This window comes from Fukomys damarensis, unplaced genomic scaffold, assembly GCF_012274545.1.
Source record: "Fukomys damarensis isolate Sample0158 unplaced genomic scaffold, DMR_v1.0_HiC HiC_scaffold_34, whole genome shotgun sequence".
Taxonomy (NCBI): domain Eukaryota; kingdom Metazoa; phylum Chordata; class Mammalia; order Rodentia; family Bathyergidae; genus Fukomys; species Fukomys damarensis.
Genome location: NW_022900946.1, coordinates 13,329,943 through 13,349,373, shown reverse-complemented (window position 1 = coordinate 13,349,373; position 19,431 = coordinate 13,329,943). Strand labels below are relative to the sequence as shown.

Genomic DNA, 19,431 nt, shown 5'->3' with positions numbered 1-19,431 from the left:
GGGGGCCCCCCCCCCCCCTCCCGCCCCGCCACAACCCTCCCATGCCTGGCAGCAGGACAGGCCTCTAAGAAATGCAAATCCAACCCTGCCTCACACAGAGACTCATTTTCCCTGCTGAGAAGAGGGCCACCGAGCCCCAGTGTGGGACCTCAGCAGACAGAGCCAGGGTCCCAGCCGCTGCCGGGACTCCAGGGCAGGACGACACGGTGGACACCGAGGGCGGGGCCCACAGCCTCAGGAACGGGAGGCATGCAGGGGGCGGGGGGGTCTGCAGGGTCCGCCGCCCGTTTCTCCAGGCCTGTCCCTCACACCCAGGTGGGCAGAGATGCCGGGGGAGACCCCATCCCAGGACCCGGCTCCCCCACCATACCTGAGTCCTCACCCTCTGCTCCCAGCAAGTCTGAGGGGCTCCCGTGTGCTGTACTCCGCTGTCAGCTGAGCATGGATTGTTCTCACTGTACAGATAGGGAAACCAGGGGCCGGGCCCGGGGCCCCTGAGCCGGCACTGTGAGCAGTGGCAGGGCCTGTGGCTAACCTCGTAGTCCACGTTCTGCTGCAGCCAGCCGCTAAGCTCGGCTGGGGTGGGGCGTGAAGGCGCCCTCCCCTATCTCTGACTGCTGCTCCATCCCTGGCTTTTCCTGAAATTCCCTAGCTTTCCACCCACAGGGCCTTTGCACCTGCCATCCTCCAGCTCCACACAGCCGGCTCCTTTCCATCCCTGGGTCCCTCCCCAGGGACCCTCACTGGCCCAGCCCATCAGACCCTCAGCGCACCCTTGGCTTGCTTTGTGGTGCTCATGGCAACTGAGTGCTTTCTCATTTGTTTGGGTGCTGCCTCTTTGGCCTGACCCGCTGTCGTCCACTTCACAGATGAGAAAACTGCTCAGAGAGGCCACACACCAGGTGCCACTGTCCAGCTGCCCCGCTCACCCTGAACACCCGAGGCGTCCACGTAACAGGGAATGTGTCAAGGACGCTTGGAGATCCCATGGCAAATGCTTTCCTTAGGCGCAGGTCCATGCTGCCGACAGACACACAGCAGGTGCTTAACGGAGCACGGCTGGAGGAACGGGCGAGGGCAGGACCCTTGAGGTGCCCAGCCTCGGACGCCCGGCTCTGGGGTCCCTGTCATCTTCCTCCCAGCCACTGCGAAGCTCTGCTCCCCTGATAGCTCTGCACACCACCCCTGCTGCTGCCGAGGACCCTGGCCTCAGTGCCAGCAGGGCAGGGAGAAGAGGTGGGCCAGGGCCAGGCGCATGGCCACCTTACCCTTCCTCGGCTGCAGGGCGGAGAAGATCACCACCTAGGAGGGTTAACCCTAACCCCAGCCGGCCCGGCGCACTGCTGCCACACCGAGGTGGAAGGAGAGCAGCCCGCTGAGGCTGGTTGACGGGGTGGGTGTGGGGACTCGGGATGGGCGGGCTCGGGCACAGGGCAGAGCCCAGCCTCGCCCAACCCCGGCGCCCCCTCCAGTCTGGCTGGTGACTTCTGCCTGCCTGAGCGCTCAGAGCTCCGGCAGGAGGTGGCAGCAGTGCTGTGGCAGGGGGGGATGCAGCTGGGGGCGAGGGCCACTGGGAAGTGGGTGGCAGAGAGCGGCCTGCGAGCTGAGGACAGTGCTCAAGACGAGGGCACAGGGGACCCCAAGGGGACACCAACTTGGGCAAGTTCTCCCAGGCTCAGCGCACCACCCCGCTGATACACCCTGCTGTCTCTGGGGAGCCCCAAGGCTCCCTCTTGCCTGATTGGGCTCCTTCACCTAGAGGCAGGATCCACTCCCCCAGCCTGGCCCGGTGCTGGCCTCACGACCTGAGGGGGTTTGGTGAGGTCAGTGGGGCCCCAAGCTGGAACTTTAGCTTTAAGGGGCATCAACTTCCTCTTCCTCTCTTGCTCCCCCACCCAGCCACCACTGGACAAACCCGGACTGGCCCATGGGCAGCAACACCATGCTGCTCCAGCTGATGCTGTTAGATCGGGGAGCAGCCAGCCAGTCCTCAGGTGGGTCAGTGGAGCCAAGAGCTTCCCAGATCGGCAGCCTCGTGAGCAAAGATGGAGGCTTTCAGCCACCATGACCCAGGACAATTTGTTACACAGCAGTAGCTGACAGATGCAGCCCATGCCCCTCAGGAGCACCCACTGTGCCTCAGCTGGGCACCCCTGCCCTCACTCCATCCTGGGCTGTGACACAGGAGGACCTCATAGCTGAAGCTTCCCTGCAGACAGGCTGCACCCCAGATTTCACCCCTGCATGGTGGGCAGACTGAGCACTCTGCATGAAGCCCCACCGCTCACAGGTCAAGCAAAAGCCCAGGGAGTTGTGCCTGGAGGCATTGCCATCATCAGCCTGGGGGTGGCAACCCCTCCTGTCCCCCCAGGCAGAGCCAGAGCCCCAGCCCAGGCTCCAGACAAGGTGTGGAACTGCAGGCTGCTCAGCCCCGCAAGGGCTACATGCACAGCACACACCCACATGCAGGCACCAGCTGCCCTGGCTTGCTGAGGATCTGTTCCTCCCCATCCTCTCCCCTGGTACATAGGTGGCAAAGGTGACTGGGAGAACCCACAGGCTACCCAGCAAGCTGTGCCCCACGCCGGGGTCCGTGCTGTCCCCACAGCTGTCCTTGGGACACCTGCCCTTCCATCCTAAGGGAAACCCCAGCTCCTCATGTGACCACACCCCTGGCAGTCTGGCCACACTGGCCTCACTGCTGCTGCTCTATCCCAGGCTCACGACCACCCCAGGGCCTTTGCACCTGCTCCCTCTGCCTGCAGTGCTGCTCCTTGCATCTCCACCTTGCCAGCTCCATGTCATTCAGGTCTCTGCTTGGACGTCACCTCCTCAGAGAGGCCTGCCAGTCCACCACCTAACCCTGTACCTCCACAGTCACACTTGACAGGTTTCCCACTCACCGCTCGTCTCTGAGGGCCTGGACCTGGCCACCTTGTTTCCCAAGGGGTCCCCAGTGCCTGGAACAGCAGCTGGGACAAGCCACTGCCCACCGAAGGCTTGCTGAGGAAGCAACTGTGGGCTGGGCCAGCAAGAGCCCTGGGACATCCACCCCGCAGGCTGAGGTTCTTGGCAGGCTTGGGGACCAGCCCAGAGGGACTCCCATTGAAAGCCACCTCCTGGCCGTTCCAGAGCACCGTCTGGTGCAGGACCTGGGACCCCTGGGCATGCCTCTGGGGTGTGCAGGACCAGCTCCCTGGCAAGGGCGGGCAGCATCAGAGTAGAGGCGGGAGAACAGGCTGCAGAGAAGGGAACGTGTGCGGATCCTTCACAGCTTATCGCGCGGTCACATTGCCAGGGGGTCACAGAGCCAAATGCTCCCTAATGACCAGAATTTGGCTGGAGGAGGAAGAACATCCTGTGAGAGGCCGGCCAGCTCTCAGCTCTGCCTGCATGCAGTGTGGTCCGGGGCAGGTCTCCTATGCTCGCTGAGCCCCACTTTGCTCGTGTGTCAGATGGGGGCAAAAAAACCAGTGCCAAGCCAGGCATGGTGGCACACATCTACGAGCAGTCCGGGAAGCTGAGGCAGGAGGATCTCCAGTTCAAGCCCAGCCCGGACCACACAGTGACATAGGGAGGCTCTTTGTCAAAATAAAAAGAGGGCTGGGAATGGAGCTCAGTGTGAATGCCCTGGATTCAAACCCCAGTACAGGAAAAAACAAAAACCAGTGCCAGGCTCTAAGGGAAACTCTGGATGACAAGCTCAACCCGGGGCCTGACCAGGAGGGAGCTCCCGGGCTCAGTTTCCCCAGTATGGAGGGACAGGTACGATGCCCCAGCCCAGCAGCCAGCCCCAGGCACACAGGTGGGGCTCCCAGGTGGGTGGGGAGAAGTCAGACAGGCGATGTGACAGGGTGACAGCGGTGACCACCAGAAATACTCAAGGGGCAGAGGAAGCTGGGGGGTGAGGCAGGGGGTACCTGGGCTGGAGGGCACTGCCCAGGACTGCCAGGGGCTGGTTTTCTCCTAAATGTCTCAAACACCCATAGCCACTGCCCCCACCCTGACCCCTTTCACGGTTCCTCAATGGTCTCTCTGCTGCCACCTGTAGGCCCCTCTCCGCAGAGCAGCCAGAGAGATCAGATTTCATCAGGCCTCCAAGGCTCGCAGGATCAATCCAGCCTTCAAACAGAACAGAATGGTGCCCCTAGCTTCCACCACACCCCACCCAGAAGCTTGGCTCCAGTCCACTAGCTCCTTGGCCATTTTTCAAACTAATTCATACCCCAGGCCCTTTGCACGTGGTGCTCCTGCCTAGAAGGCTCTTCCCTCACATTTTCAAATGGCTGACACTTGTCACTGGGGTGTCACTTAAGTGTCTCCTCAGGGGTGCCTTTCCTGGCTACCTGGGATAAATCAACCTCAGTACATGGTCATCGCCTTGTTTTGTTTTTTCACAGCAAACATCATTTATCACCATTTGGCATTGCAGTATCAGTGCTGGGGGTCAAACCCAGGGCCTTTACACCCCCAACCTTCATTTGTGTATTTTTGAGACAGGGTCTTGCAAAGTTGTGCAGGCTGAGTTCAAACTTGTGATCCTCCTGCCTCTGCCTGTGTGCCATGCCTGGCTCGTATTTTCTTATTTACATAATATTATTTTGTCAACTACTCCCACCAGACTGTACCCTTGATGACAGTCAGGAGTCCGAATCGTGTTCTAAGCCACGTCCCAACTTCTGGAGCAGTGCCAGACATGTAGTAGATGCTCAATTAATAACGCAGAAAGGAGGGAAAGATGAATAGGAGAAACAACTGAGAATCCATCCCAGCAAGCCTGCCCACTCCACAGGCTGGCTGCACTGGGTCTTCCCAGGAAACTGCACTTCGAGCAATTCTTCTTTTCACAAAGGACTGCTGCAGGTGACCCCTGGCCTGCCTGCGCCATTCCCCACTTACCTGGGGAAGGTCTGCTCCAGCTTGATGGTGGTGGTGAGACGGCCTCAGGGGCCAACAGGCTGGTGCTGACGTGCAAACGATGGTCTTCACTCCTAAGTCAGAGGTGCCCTAGGCCTCACCCTTAGAAGACTGCAGCTGGTCAGAGGAGAGCACATGTGAGATTTCATTATGTCTGTGATGAATATTCAGGCCGATCCTGGCTCAGGCTACAGGCCCTGCCTCCCACAACTCCAGACCCAGGAGAGCTGGAGCTTCCTGGTCTGGACAAACTCCAGCGAATGAGGGTCTAGAGCCTCTGCTTAGGCCGGCAGGTGTGGCCACGGCCCCATCTTTCAGCTTTCTTCCGATCCCCTTTCTGCTGTAACTGCCTTGAAGACAGCTGCTGGCCTGAGGCCAACGGTAAGAATTCTAGTTGCAGTACCGCTCTCGGCAGCAGGGGGCAGTGTAGCAGAGGATAATGCGCAGGGCTCGGCTTCAGAGAGACCTGGGTCTGTCCTATGTGGGAGTGATCGAGAGCTGCCTCCTAAGCCACTCAGCCTTAGCCTTCTAATCTGAAAAATGAGGATAATGATACCTACTTTACTAATGGATCATTGTGAAAATCACATGAAAGAATGCGCCAAGTTCGGGCTGGCTGAATAGCAGACTCACTTAGGCAAGAACTAAAATATCGATCCTGGGCTCCTGCTTGAGACCCATAGAAACAGAATCTCTGGGAAGAGCATCAGGAGTTGGTATTTACACGGGGCTGGCCAGATGCACAGATGGTTACCGTGTAAAACCGTTCAACATGGCATCTTGAGCAAGCTATCGGTCAAATATAGATTTTTGTAAACGAGCTGCCCAGATGTGTTCAAACTGTCAGCGCAGAACTGTTGAAGGTGGTTAAGGATAATGCTTGAAACATACAAATATACGATGGGCAAAGAGCAGCGTGAAAAAGTACGATGTGGGTAAGAGTTCACCGTAAAAGCATCTCAGTTTTTTGCTGCCAGAAAGTTTCATTATAAAACACTGGTAGGGAAGGTGAGGTTGAGCCAGAAAGTTCTGGACCAGGAGTCGCCCCCCAGGTCAATTTGGTCTACAGCTGGATCCTGTAAAGTTTTCTTGTCACACAGTCACGTCCGGTCCCTGACACGTTGTCTGTAGCAGCTTTTGTCCACAGTGACGGGGCAAAGTCTGCAAGAAAGATGGGATGAGCGGTAAAGCCAAAAATAAATCACTGCCTGGCCCTTGCTAGTGAAAGTTTGCAGGCTTCTGCTCTGGATTAAGGAAATTAGACACAGGGCAACTAAGTGTGCTGTGTGACCCTGGCTTGCATCCTGCATTTAAATCCTGAGTTGAATGTTTGAAAGACCATTACTGGGACCCTGGGAAATGTTATTATGAGCTATATTTAGGTAACTGCTATTTCAATATTAAACGCGCCGAATTTTGTAGCAGCACCATGTTCTGTTAAAGAACCCTTGCTACAGTGTTTAAGACCCTCGCCGCAGCATTTACTACTAAAGAAAGAGGTTCGGCAGCTCCAGTGACTCCACGAAACTCAACAATGCAGAAAAACGCACACGAACACTGGTACAGACTTTTATGACGGGGCTCTGCGTATTTGCCATCCTCTGGTAACTGCTGAAATATGGGTTGAAGTTATCCAAAGAGAAGCAGAGACGTTCCCCGCGTGAGCGTGCAGTGCTGGGGAGACTGGGAAGCGCACACACAGCAGGGCCTGCCAGGAGCCAGGCGGCCTGTGTGCTCGCTCTCTCCCCCACTGAGCAGCTTGTATGTGCCAGGCCCTGGGCCGGATGTGGTGTGCCCACCAAGAAGCAAGGCAGAAGAGGTGACACGGTGACAACACAGAGGCAGGGGGAAGCCGGGGGGAGTCGGGCGGACCCTCTCGTCCACCCCGGGCCCCCAGGACACGTGCAGGGGTGAGCAGTGGGTGCCCGTTTCGTCCAGCATGGTCAGGGCACAGTTACCTTGGCTGTAGCAGACCCTGTGCTGGGCCAGCGGCCCAGGAGGGAGGGGAGGTGTTGCTACCCTCAGACCTGCAGCTCTTTGCTGGAAGGAAAGAAAGAGGGCACTTGTACCAAGCACAAGGGCACCCTGTCCAGTACCAGGCCAGGACCCAGCCACTGCCCGCACAGGCCCCTTGAGCCACAAGACCCTCAGCAGCTCCGTGAAGGCTCCCTTACTCGCCTGGGGCTGGGGCCTCCAGCCAGGGCACTGTGCCAGATCCCAGCACGGCCTCTGCCGGGTTCTGACACCCGAGCAAGTGCCTCCCTGAGCCTGTTTCCCTATCAGTACAAAAGGCCGAGTAGCTCTGGGCTTCCAGGAACCCAAGCCCAACAGGGAGCTAGCCAGGTCTGGGTGGCAGGATTTTCCCATGGCTGCCTCTTCACACAGCACCTGGCCCTCGCGTCTCCCGCAGCAAACCCACGCCAGGCCACCCTCAGGGCCTCCTCCACAGAGTTTTCAGGGTCTGAGTGCTGCAGCCCAGCAGGAGGCCACGTGGCTTAGTGTGCAATAGCTGTCTGCCCTGAGCTGGCCTGAGAGGTCCTCCAGCCTTCACAGCCCCTACTGACAAGCGTGGAGCCCTGGGAGGACGGGCTCACGGGCCAGAATGTATCTGTGCTTCTCCCAGAGGCTGGGGTTTTTGTTTTGTTTTGTTCTTTGTTTTTTAGTAGTGAGGATTAAATCCAGGGCCTTCATATTCATCCCTGGTCCTTTTTTTTTTAAATTTTGAGACAGGGTCTTGCTAACTTGCCCAGACTAGGATCAAACTTGCAACCCTCCTGCTTCAGCCTCCCAGGGTACTAGGATTACAAGTGTGCACAGCCACATTCAGATAGAGGTAGGAGATTTTTTTAGAGCTGTGTGAGCCTGGAACGGTGGTTTGGCCTGTCACAGCCTCCTGTCTTGGTCCTGTGTCTGTGCATCAGCACAGTGCAGAGGGTTCTGGAGGTGCTTTGTGTCCGGCTGGGCATGGCAGGGGTCTGGCCCACGGCTCCTCTCCTCCCAGGAGACCCTGGAGCCACTGAGAGTCCCTCCCCTGTCTGCCCGGTTCCGGACACAGATGTGGAGGACCAGGCAGTCTTGTGAATCCAAGGTCAGATGCAGTGAGGAGCTCAGCTATTCCAAAGCCCATAGTTCTCAGGCCCTGAGCTGAGGAAGGGCGGGAGGAGGGCAAGAGTGGTGACGCACTTGATTCTCCACATTACACGTACAATTATCATCCTTACTGTGCAGATGCAACTGAGGGCACAGAGAAGCTAAGCAATCTGCTCAAGGTCACACAGCTAGCACTAGTGGAGCTGGGATTTCAACTCCAAAGACGACCTTCATAAGGGTTGTGCGGTTTTGCCATTTTTTTTTTTCCTTCTACCAGGAATCAAACTCAGGACCTTGTGCTTGCCAGGCAGGAGCTATGCCACTGAGCTAAATCCCCAGCCATGTCTTGTCTCTTACCGGATGGCAGGAGGGCAGGACAAAGACATGCACGCGGGACCCTGAGAACGGGCGGGCATGGTGGTGCACTCCTGTAATCCCAGCACTGTGGGAGGCTGAGGCAGGAGAATCACAAGTTTGAGCCCAGCCTGTGCAACTTAGTGAGACTCTGTCTCAAACTGAGAGGTAGAAGGCGTAGGGAGGTAGCTCCGTGCAGAGGCCCTGGGTTCAATCCCCAGTACCACAAAAAGAATAAAAACAAAGTAAAACCCTGAGGACAGCAGCAAAGTGAGCAGACACTTGGCAGGGGAAGGCGGTCCTTTGACTAAGGACTTGATGAACAGAAAGGACTCAGGAGGGGCCCTCGACTGCAGCTCCTCGGCTGGGAATAGAGAATTTGCTGTATAACAGCACTGCTGCCGACGGAAAGCGCTGCGGGAACACAGGTGTGATCGCCGCTCTCACACCCAAGAGGGACCCTGGCAGTGGGAACTGGGCACCTGTGTGCCCCTCACCTGGCTGAGGGAGGACAGGCCCCGCCCCTGGAGAGCCGGCACCTGTGTGGCTGGTGTCACCACCAGCTCCCCCGTGCTGTTCAGCTGCTGGGCCACTAGGACTGTCACGTCCACGCTGAGGTCTCCATCCCTGTCCTGGAGGGCCAGCGGGGCTCGCATCTGGATCTCTGGGGAGAGAAGAGGGTATGGGCTCTGGAGGCTCCGACACACCCCTCCCAGGACAGGGACGAGGCCCCCGGACACAGCAGGAGAAGCCGTCACAAGTGGGGCCATCTGATCAGCCTTCCAGCATCTGCAGCCCAGATGTTGGCCTGGGGCTGTGACACCTCCTCCCAGAAGCCGCTCTGAGCTGCCTCCTGCCCTCAGCTCCAGCATCCTCCACCTGTCACGGCACAGGAAGGCCCCCCAGTAAGGACAGGCTGCTCCCGCCTGCGCCGGGTTCCTCGTCCCGGTCAGGACTTGTCCTTGTCATCGTCCGCCCTCAACCACTCTGGGGTCCACCTGGGCCCAGGAGCCCCAGAGAAAATGGGCAGGGCCTCTGGGTATTGTGCAGGGCCCTGCAGGGTGCAGCTCACTGCCTGACCTAGCGTGGTGGCCTGAGCGTCAAGTTCCCCATCCCACCCGAGGGACAGGTCCAGGTTACAGAGCAGCCCCAGAGGACCTGGCACAGCACAGGCCTCAGGAAAGTTCTGCGTCCACCCTTCACAGCTCATTCAACATTGCGCCTGCCGGGGAGGGTGGGATGGGGTGTGGCCCTCATCCCAAGGACCCGAGGAGCTGTGACAGCTGAGTGGGGAGCAGCGGGTCTCTGTCACTAGAAGAGGCCACCCTGGCCTCCCTGGGCTGGGAGATAGAGCAGCCCCCAAGAACCCCAGGCCAGGTCAGACTGACCCAGAGTGGGGCCCACCCGGTGGTGCCCACTGCAGAACAGACTGAGGCCCGAAGGTGGCAATATGTAGGCCAGGGAAGACGGTCCCGGGCTGGGGGAGCCCAGCAGGGTCCTGGCCAGTCAAGAGCTGAGTCCCTGCCATCTACTTGTGGGTCAGAGGGAGGCTCCAGGGTCAGATGCCTGGGTTCAGGGCCTGGCCTCATTATGTACCAGAGCCCAGGGCCATCTGGGCCTGCAGGGTCCTCGCGCCCGCCTGGGCCAAGGCCCGCGACAGTGGCCTGCCCTGGCATGGGGACACAGGCTCTGCAGCTCAGTGGCATCGAGATGTACCTTGCTAGGGATCCCAGCCTGCAGCAGGGCCTCGCCGTTGTACCAGCCCCAGCCAGAGAGCGCCAGGTTCCCGTCATGGTACCAGCAGCTCAGCGACTAGTTGAGGGACACAGGGTCTGTCCAGACACCTCCGGAATGCTCCAAGCCAGAGCCGCTGCTGCGGACGTCCACGGAGACCTGCAGTGACACCGAGGAGATGCTGGCCTGGCTGGCAGCACCCACAAACCCCAGGTTTCTACAGTGCCACCCAGGCTGCATGGGAGGAGCTCAGACCCCAGAAGGAGTAGGTTCCCTGCAGGGCCACCGCGCAGAGGTAAGTCAAGAAGTGAGTAAGCCAGGGATTTAGCTCAGTGGTGCTGCGCCTGCCAGGCAAGCATAATGTCCCGAGTTTGATCCCTAGTACCAGGAAAAAAGAAGAAGGAGGAGGAGGTAGTGAGTGAGAATGGTCCGAGAGAAAGAGGCCAGCTAGATGAAGACACCCTGGGTGCTGTGAGACAGAAAAGAGCCATAGCCCGCAACCACCAGGGACTGCCACCTGGCTTTGCAAATAAAGTTTTATTGGGACAGAGCCCTGTGCATGCATTTTCTCTCACAGAGGGCTGCTGTCCCAGTACAGTGGGTGTGCGGGCTCCAGCCGAGGCTGCAGAGTCACAGATTCGGAAACACTGCCCATCCGGCCCCTTATGGGAAAGATTTGTGACTCTGGCAGATTTGAGGATGTGGGTCAGTGCCCGATGACTTGAGCCCTGGCACACGCTCCGGGCAAGCTGTTCTGGCTCCCAGAGGCGGACCAGCATGCACTGCTGCCTGCCATGAAAGAGACCCCTGTACCTCAAGAGGCCACCCAGTGCTGTCCTCCCGGCACCGTCCCGACAGCTGGGCAGCGAGGCATCTCCCGGCAGGTGATCTGTGGAGACAGTGAGACGGGAGACAGTGAGCTTCTTCCCCCCTGGACTTGAGGCTGGGCTGCTGCTCTGAGCCCTAAGACTGGCTCCACCCTGTTGGGGATGACACCATGGGAAAACACTCCCTCAGGACAGGTCTACAGAGGCCTGAGCAATCCCCAGAGCCACAGCGAATGGGAGGAAACACAGTGTGGGCCAGACTGGGCGAGGTGGTTCCCTGTCAGCCTCAAAGTCACCACAGGTGGTGGGGATTCTGAATAGCTCGCTTTGCAGATGAGGAGACAAGGCGTGGAAAGTAACTTGCCAAAGGTCACGCGATGCCTTGGCCCAGCTCCGGCCACCATTCACACACTGCTTCCCACGCAGACAGCACACAGGAGCCTTCTTGCTTCTCCTTACTGAGAGCAGCAAAGAGAAAGTGGGGTACACACCTTGTCCAGGAGCAGGTCTCTCGGGGGCCCCGGAAGGAGCCGGGAGAGGGGCCCAGTAAGAGTTTTACCAGGCAGGGCCTAAGGGCACTTCCCGCCCTGGTGGGAGGGACAGGATGGGAGAAAGAGCGGATGAGGAAGCTGGGCAGGTGTGCAGAGAGGAGGCCAGGAGGAGAGGAAGCAGGCGGGTGGACGGGAGGGCAGGGAGGGCAGGGAGGTAAGCAAGGGCATCTGGAGGAAGCGGCCACAGCCGGGTACCCACGGGCACCAAGCTGACTCACCTGCAGCAGGGACAGCAGGGCACCCAGCAGCCCAGGCCCGGCACTGGGGTCACCCTCGGCCCTGCTCCCTCCACCCTGGTGCTGCAGGGGGCGCCTGCCATCCAGGCTCGTGTCAGCCCAGCCCCTAGACGGCGTCCTGCCCCTCGAGCAGAGAGCTGTGGGCGTCCCCAAGTGGAGCCGGTCCAGCCCCTCCTCACGCACCCGAAGGGCCCACAGCCATCCATGAAGGAGGGCAGGCCCTGGTGCCTGAGGCCGGGCACGGTGTGGTTGAGCCTGGTGTGGAGCTGGCGGCCCAGAAGCTGGGATCCCGCAGGCCAAGAGCAGCGTCCAGCTGAGCCCTCAAGGTCCACAGCGCCAGGTGGGCTGAGCGGTTTGCATTCACCTGGGCCAGCAGCAAGCGCTCCCTGCCTCTGAGGGGAGTCCTGGGGTCCAGAGGCCAAGGCAGGCTGCAGTGGATGGGACCACTGGGCCGACCAGCCCTACCCAGCCCATCTGGTTCTGGCAGGAGCTGGACAGGGCTCCAGGCAGCTCACCTGTCCCTAAAGGTCCCCAGGTCCCAGTGTCCCCCACACACCAGGCAGGACCATATTCGACAGGAAGGCCACCTCATCTGGCCCAGCCTACCCCGCCGTTCCCAGGTGCAGCCCAGGTAAGACCTTTGCCTTTCTGGGGTTCCTGCTCCTCAGGTCAGGGCTGAATCCTGGGAAGAGGGAAGAGGGAACAGGGCCAACAGTAACCTCTTCCAGCTGTTGCACCTTGGAGCCCTCCAGGGCACGACCCCTAAGAAGTGAGAGCCGTGGGGGTTGGAGTCATTTTCCAACTGCAGTCCTGGACTGCAGCTGGAGGCAACCTCGATTCGGGGTCTGGGGGCTCCTTCATTCCCTGCTGGGCTCCAGACCTGGGAGTCTGGGGAAGAAGCCATTCGACCTCGAAGGCCCCGTCTACCCAGTGCTGAATTGGCTCGGGCCACGCCCAAGGCCCAGGTGCAGGCCCCGCCCACAGCCGGGCCGGCACTGTCAGGCTGGATGCTGGCCCCGCCCAGGAGCCTCCAGGGTGGGGCCTGAACCCCCGCCTGTAGCCGGAGCTCTTCTCCGCAGGCCCAGCTGTGGGTCTGCATGAGGACACAGGAGACACTGTGCATGCTGGTGCTGTTCCCGCTACCTGATGCTTGTCCCGCAAGAGGAAGCTCAGCTGTGCCAAGTCGGCAGTGACCGTGATGCTGCCTGTGGAGAGAACAGAGTAGGGGCAGCACAAGAGGCTGCGTGGCCTCAGACTGGGCAGGAAGTTGCTAGATCTCCTTCAAATCAGACAGCGCATTTGTGAAATGGTCCAAATTATGCGAACCTCTCCTCCCAGATTCTCCGAGAACCAAAGGAGCTCATCCCAAAGGAGGGTCCTGCAAAAGGCCCTGAACGTCTGCCCCAGGGAGCCGCAGACCAGCTTCGATGGACCGGCCCACTGTACAGACGCCACCGAGGCCTGGGAAGCCCAGGGAGAGAACACGGCTCTGAGGTCCCCTCCCTGAGCCTGAGCCCCCAGGCCCACATTTAGCTCCATAGGGTTCTCTCCGCTGTGGGGCCACGTGCCGCTGCAGCTCACTCCTGTCTCTCAAGGCCTGACGCAGGGCCACCACGGCCTCACCAAGGTTGGGTGTCTCTGTCACCGGCCCGGGGCATTTCCCACACAGCCAGAACTTGCTCACAGAACCGGGCAATTGTCTCGGAACAAACTTCCGGAGACAGCCAGAGGGACCCAGACTAGCAGAGGTCTTCAAGATGTGACTCGGTCACCTTGCCGCAGACAGAGCAGGAGTGGGACTTTTTCCTTTGTCTTATGGCAAAGACAAAGAGCAGTCAAGTCAAGCAAACAGACCAGAGCCCAGGGACAGAGGGCCACGGAGCCAAATGAACTTCAACTGAACTTCAATCTTTATTGAAGATTCTGAGGAGGGGTAGGGCAGTCTTGCCAACAGTGCCAAAATGATTGGATGCCCAGGGTCCTGAGTTTGATTCCCAGTACCGAAAAAACATATATAAATATAAAACTGAAAACTATAAAGTTTCTAGAAATAAAAACGTGGGGAAATTTTCATGAATCAGATTAGGCAAAGTTTCTTCTATGTGGCACCGAAAGCATGATCCATGAAATGCAAACGAAGGAGGGCTGGGGATTTAGCTCAGTGGTTCTGCTGCCTGCCTCACAAGCACAAGGTCCTGAGTTCGATCCCCGGTACCAAAAAAACAAATGCTACATTGAACTTCTACACTAAAAACCCTGTCCTTCAAAATATACTGTTAAAGGGGCTGGGGATTTAGCTCAGTGGTTCAGTGGCCAGCCTTGCAAGTGCAAGGACCCGAATTCAATCCCCGGTACCAAAACCAAACAAACAAACAAAAAATATATACTGTTAAAACAACGAAAAGACATAATCGAAGTTACTTGGGAGGGCTGAGGCAGGAAGATTGTAAGTTCAAGCCAACCCGGGCAATACAGCCAAGACTCCATCTCAAAAAACAAAAAACGCCCCCAAATAAGAGGAAAAAAACGCAGACAAGTCACAGAGTTGTATAATCCATTCTCAAAATTCAGTAATAAGAAAGCAACCCCACTTGAAATGAGCAAAAGATTCAAATACTTAGATCCTTTGCCAAAGAAGACACATTAATGGCAAAAAAGCACAATGAAAAGGTGCTCAACTAGAGAAATGAAGATGAAAACCAAAACAAAACACAACTACACATCCATTAGGGCGAAGAAAACAACACAAACCCAAACCATGATAACAGCAGCTGCCGGCACGGGTGCAGAGAGACTGCGTTTGTGCAGGTGGAGAGGTGAAACAAGGCAGCCGCCTCCGAGACTGGCAACAGCTTCTTGGAACCAGGATCACACGTTCGCTATTACCCAGAGGAAAGAAGCTGTGCCTTCCACAAAGACCTCCAGGCCAGGGATTACAGCAGCCCTAGTCCTAACTGCCAAATACGGGACAACCCAAAAATTCTTCTGATCCGAGTGGATGGGCGGTGCTGTGTCCGGGCAAATGCTCAGCAGGACAGGGGCAGCGCACACAGCGTCCCCAAGTCTCAGGTCCAGTGCGCTGGCGGAAGATGGCCAGGGTCCCATGTCACCGGTGTGTATGTTCCATTTTCATGATGTTCTCATTACTGCCAAAGGCCAAGTACCCAGCGCGAGCACTTGGGGGCATGTGAGGGGCTCACAGCAACAAGAGAGAAGTCTGGGGTGAGGGCAGGGCCCTAAGTCAGGACTGGTGCTGGACAAGTGTGAGACTTACAGAGATGCAGCCTCACAAGGACTCTCTCTCTTGCGTGTAAATTACGCCTTTATACAGTTTGTTTATGTGCAGTGCTGGGAATCAAACTCCAGGAGTGCTGAGCTATATCCCCACTCCCTTCAGATTTTATTTTGAGACCGTTGCCCCAGCTGGCCTCAAAGTTGAGATCCTCCTGCCCTACCCTTCCAGGCAGCTGGGATTTCTGTATAGGTGCTGTCCAGCCAGGCCTATACCTCAATAAAGTGTCTGGGCCTGGCAGCACATGCGTGTAATGCCAGCACTGCAGGAGGCTGAGGCGGGAGGATTCAACTTCAACCTCAGCCTTTGTGACTCAGCAAGACCCTGACTCAAACTAAAAATTAAAAATAACAAAGGGCTGACAACCAGGTGTGATGGCAGATGCCTATAATTCCAGCGCTTCTGGACGGCTGAGGCAGGAGGATCACAAGTTCAAGGCTAGCCTGGGAAATTTAGCCAAACTCTTCTCAAAGTAAAAAAAATAACTCAGTGAGGAAGTCTTGAGATTCAATCCAAGAAAGAAGGAAGGAGAGGAGAGGAGAGGAGAGGATGGGAGGAAGGAAGGAAGGGGAAAGAGGAGAAAGAAAGGGAGGAGACAGGTGAGGGAAGGAGGGAAGAGAAGAGAGGGAGGGAGAGACAGGAAAGAAGAGAGAGAGAGGAAGAAAGTAAAGTGACTTTCCAAAACAAGGTGGAGCATGTTCAGAGGCCAGCGTGGAGCTGCCTGTACATGGAGCACAGACAATGAACTTCCGACTGTCCAAGGCAAGAGCCTAACTGTGACTCAAGGAGCCAGGCGTGGTGGCGCACGCCTGCAATCCCAGCACTCGGGAGGCTGAGGCAGGAGGATCGCTGTGAGTTCGAGACCAGCCTGAGCTACATAGCGAGTTCCAGGTCAGTCTCAACTACATGGTGAGACCCTGTCTCAAACAAACAAAGAAATAAACAAAGAAATAACTGTGACTCCAGGGACCCTGATGGCTCCAGGGCTCAGTGCCGACACTTTTTCTTTGCTTGTGCTTCAATTTTCTCAAGCTAATGATCTTTTTACAAAGCCTTAAGAGGGCTGGGGGTTTAGCTCAGTGGTGCTGCCACCTGCCTCAAAAACACAAGGTCCCGAGTTTGATCCCTGGTACCAAAAACAAAAACAAAGTCTTAAGAAATTTGGTTCTTCCGTAATTTAACCAATTAGGGGGTCTGATCAATTACCAGGTCACCCTAAGACTGAGAGGGAGAGGATCCCCAAGGATCGGAAGGGCAGCCTGCGGGCCCTGACAGCGTGTCCCTCACAGATGGCCAGCAGGAACGCCCTGCTTGTGTGTCTCCGACTTCCAGGGCCTTCTTAATACTTCACGTGGTCAGAAAGACAGAGGCCCAAAAGCAATACGGATGAGATAAACCTAAAATCAATGCCAGCAGACACCAGGGACCTGAACCGCTTTCATGGGAGCAAGAGCTTCACCCTGGGTGGGTGTGAAACGGCCCCAAGTGACTTCCAAACACCCTGCAGCTAAGGACAAGAAGAAACAAATACCGTTTCCAGGTTCACTTTCTGGGGGGGTGGTGTGAGCTTGTAATTCTGAAAGTACTTCATGAACGAGCAGGAAAATGTATTGTGGATGAGTAGGGCCAGCTTCCGTGCAGCTGAACGTGGGAAACTGCAGTGGCAAAGCAGGGAACCAGCAGGAGCCCTTTGACGGAGGAAGGGTGCTGCGGCCGGTTAGGGTCGGTGCGCAAGAGTCCCCAGAGGGTCCCCAGTGTGATGAGTCTGGGGTCGGGCCTCGTGGAAGGGGGTCTGCTGCTCTTGCAACTACTTCCGCCAAGGCGGTGCCACCTGTCACAAGGTCCCCACCAGAGCCGAGCCAGCACCATTCTCTGGAACATCCAGGAGCGCGAGTTAAGTAAACCTCTTTTGGGTAATAAAGTAACCAGCCTCGGGCGTTTTACTGGAGCAACAGAAAACAGATTAAGACAACTGGACTGGGGACATCCGTGTGAGCTAAGCTTGAAAGTTATCTGTCTACACAGACATGTGTAGGCAGGCACCTAGCACGGCTTTATAAAGAGCTGTGTAGACAGACACAGATACATGTGCTCCTACCTCGCTCTCCATGCCTGTCCACTGAGGACCGAGAAGCAGCAAGGCCCTGCTGGGAATGAACACAATCAACACCAAGGTCTTAGTTTTTGAAACCCGTTCTCCAGTGAGAGGAACCACGGAGCCTTTGCGGGAATGGTTTGTTCCACCTCAGGGAAGATAGGAGAATGGGACATTGACATCGTCTGGTCGTAAAGAAAGTTGAGCTCAAGGAACAATAGGGGCATATCAAAAGGACGTGGGAGAGCCTCCACTTCCACCAGTGGTGGGAGATTTAATTGGCCAATCCTTCCAGGGCAACAGTTAGAAACTCAAGACAAAATATAAGATCCTGTCTAAGGCAGGCATAGTGGTGCACACCTGTCATCTCAGCACTCTTGAGAGGCTGAGGCAGGAGGATCTCAAATTTGAGCCCAACCTGGGCAACTTAGTGACTTAGTGAGACCCTTCCATCTAAAGTGAGTGGGGCCTAAGCAGCAACCCCCTGTGGGGGCAAGGAGATGCCATAGACAAGATCTCTTCGGAGTGGCCAGAACACTGATGGAAATCTGTGGTCTCACTGAGGAAAGACTCAGAAGCCAGAGTTCAAGGCGAGGATGGGAGTCAGGAAACAAAGAGGGGACCTGCAGAGGATCAGATGAGTCATTATCCCACAAAACACGGTTTGCTGGTTTCTGTACTTCATTTTGATAAACTCTGTCCAGGGCTGGGGGTGTAGCTCACAGCAGAGTACGTTCACAGCATGCACAAGTCTCTGGTTTTGATCCCCAGAACCAAAATTCATTAAACAAAATAAATTCTGTACAAATCTCTGGCTGATCCTTGAATCTCTCATGTGTGAACAGATTCCAAGAAGCACAGTTAAGACTAAGAGAAATAAACTGATTTTAGCTACAGTCCACCATAGGGAGACAGTTTAGATTTTGAGTCTGGCTATATTAATCACCTGCTGAAATATAAAAAAACAAAGATTAATATTCCTCAGAAAAACATGAAAGATTCCAGAGTCTCTGCATCACTTAAAATGTCCCCTTTTTTTTCAATGCTGGGAATTGAACTCAGGACCTCATGCATTCTAGACGAGCTCTGTACCACTCACCGGAATTCCCCGCACTTTTCATTCTTTACTTTGAGACTAAGTTGCCCAGGCTGCCTTTAAACTTGCTATCCTCCTGCCTCAGCCTCCCAAGTAGCTGGTGTTACAGGTGTGTGCCAGCACACCCACTTCAGAACACAGTTTTAAATTACTAGAAAGAAGCTGGGTGTGGTGTCACACCCCTGTAATCCCAGCACTCAGGAGGCTGAGGCAGGAGGATTGCTGGGAGTTTGAGACCATCCTGGGCTACATAGTGAGTCCCAGGTCAGACTCAGCTACATAGTGAGACCCTGTCTCAAAAAATCAAAAACAAAAAAAAAATTACTAGAAAGAAATCTGACAGTGTGACCCATAATTACAAGAGAAAGCGGTCAATGAAGGTCAATTCCACAACAACTCAGACACTAGAAAAAGACAAGGATATAAAATAGCGATTATAGCTGTGCTTGAGGTCATAAGGAAAATATTGCACTGAATGCACAGAATGAGAAACAGAAACCAGAAAGAACCGCTCTGGTTCTGCATCCTCCAAGGAGTCCCATGTGACTACGGGTCCCCAGTGTGGCCATGCTGAGGCGGTGGAAGTCGAAAGGTCAGGACCGGAAGGAGAGGTCAGGTCTGTAAGAGTAACACTGCTTACAGGCGTGAGCCCCAGTCATGCGAGAAGTCCACCGACACCCTTTTAGAAGTGAAACTGGCATTCTGTCCTGCTTCCTCGCTTGTGTATGAGCTTCTCCAGCACTTGGCTGCTTTTCTTTATGCTTTTCTGCTATGCTGTGGCATACCCTGGCCAGAAACTGGCACCGTGCTACCTGGACCCTCCAGCCAGCAAATAAACCTCTTTACTGAACATGTTACCCAGCCTCAGGTCCTCTGTTATAGCAGAATGGACTTTGTTAACACAGAATGGACTAAGACAAGAACCCATCAGTAATTCTAGGTCTAAAAAGGTACAAAATATATAAACAAACATTATGCTGGGCATGGGGTACACACCTGTAGTCTCAGCTACTCGAGGCTGAGGCAGGAGGATCACTTAAACTCGAGCAGTTTGAGGCCAGCCTGGGCAATACAGTGAAATACTATCTCAAAAAAAAGAAAAGGAAAAAATCACTGGCTGTTCTCGACAGGTGTTTCAGGGCGACAGAAGAGTCAGTGAGATAGGTCGATATATACTGGAAGAAAAGAGGAAAACAGACAAAAAGAGGATAGAACTTTAAACAGACCAATAGAACAGAG

General features: G+C 56.0%; 1 protein-coding gene and 2 long non-coding RNA genes across 5 annotated transcripts in view; all 3 read right to left on the bottom strand.

Annotated features, from left to right (window-relative positions):
• The window catches only part of LOC104852386, a 3,121-nt gene extending 1,217 nt beyond the window's left edge, over positions 1-1,904 (bottom strand). Inside the window, exon 1 of the long non-coding RNA XR_777471.2 lies at positions 371-1,904. This is a non-coding gene — a long non-coding RNA (uncharacterized LOC104852386). The remainder of the gene's footprint in view (positions 1-370) is intronic.
• Positions 1,905-5,328: 3,424 nt separating this feature from the next.
• LOC104852388 (translation initiation factor IF-2-like) lies at positions 5,329-10,984 on the bottom strand. Of its 3 annotated transcripts, XM_010609996.1 has the most exons (5): positions 10,909-10,984; positions 10,078-10,254; positions 8,859-9,025; positions 6,876-6,957; positions 5,329-6,078 (listed from the first exon to the last, which is right to left on the bottom strand). In XM_010609996.1, exons 2-5 carry the CDS (start codon positions 10,152-10,154, stop codon positions 6,018-6,020), a joined length of 387 nt encoding a protein of 128 aa, XP_010608298.1. In that variant the 5' UTR covers positions 10,155-10,254; positions 10,909-10,984; the 3' UTR covers positions 5,329-6,017. The 3 variants fall into 3 exon arrangements, with proteins under 3 accessions (XP_010608298.1, XP_010608297.1, XP_010608295.1); XM_010609995.1 differs by lacking the exons at positions 10,078-10,254; positions 10,909-10,984 and having other exon boundaries at positions 8,859-9,149; XM_010609993.1 differs by lacking the exons at positions 10,078-10,254; positions 10,909-10,984 and having other exon boundaries at positions 5,329-6,957; positions 8,859-9,149.
• Positions 10,985-11,534: 550 nt separating this feature from the next.
• On the bottom strand, positions 11,535-19,227 carry LOC104852389. Its single transcript, XR_777474.1, has 3 exons — positions 19,189-19,227; positions 12,853-12,914; positions 11,535-12,391 (listed from the first exon to the last, which is right to left on the bottom strand). It is a non-coding gene; the product is annotated as an uncharacterized LOC104852389 (long non-coding RNA).
• Positions 19,228-19,431: the final 204 nt, after the last annotated feature.

What these genes read in the sequence shown, in the direction of transcription:
- LOC104852388 (XM_010609993.1), bottom strand. Translation starts at nt 9,131, where the DNA reads ATGGCCCCACTTGTGACGGCTTCTCCTGCTGTGTCCGGGGGCCTCGTC. An exon ending in GCCTGTCCTCCCTCAGCCAG is followed by an intron (nt 6,958 to 8,858) that starts GTGAGGGGCACA and finishes CTTTCCTTCCAG; the next exon opens with CAAAGAGCTGCAGGTCTGAG.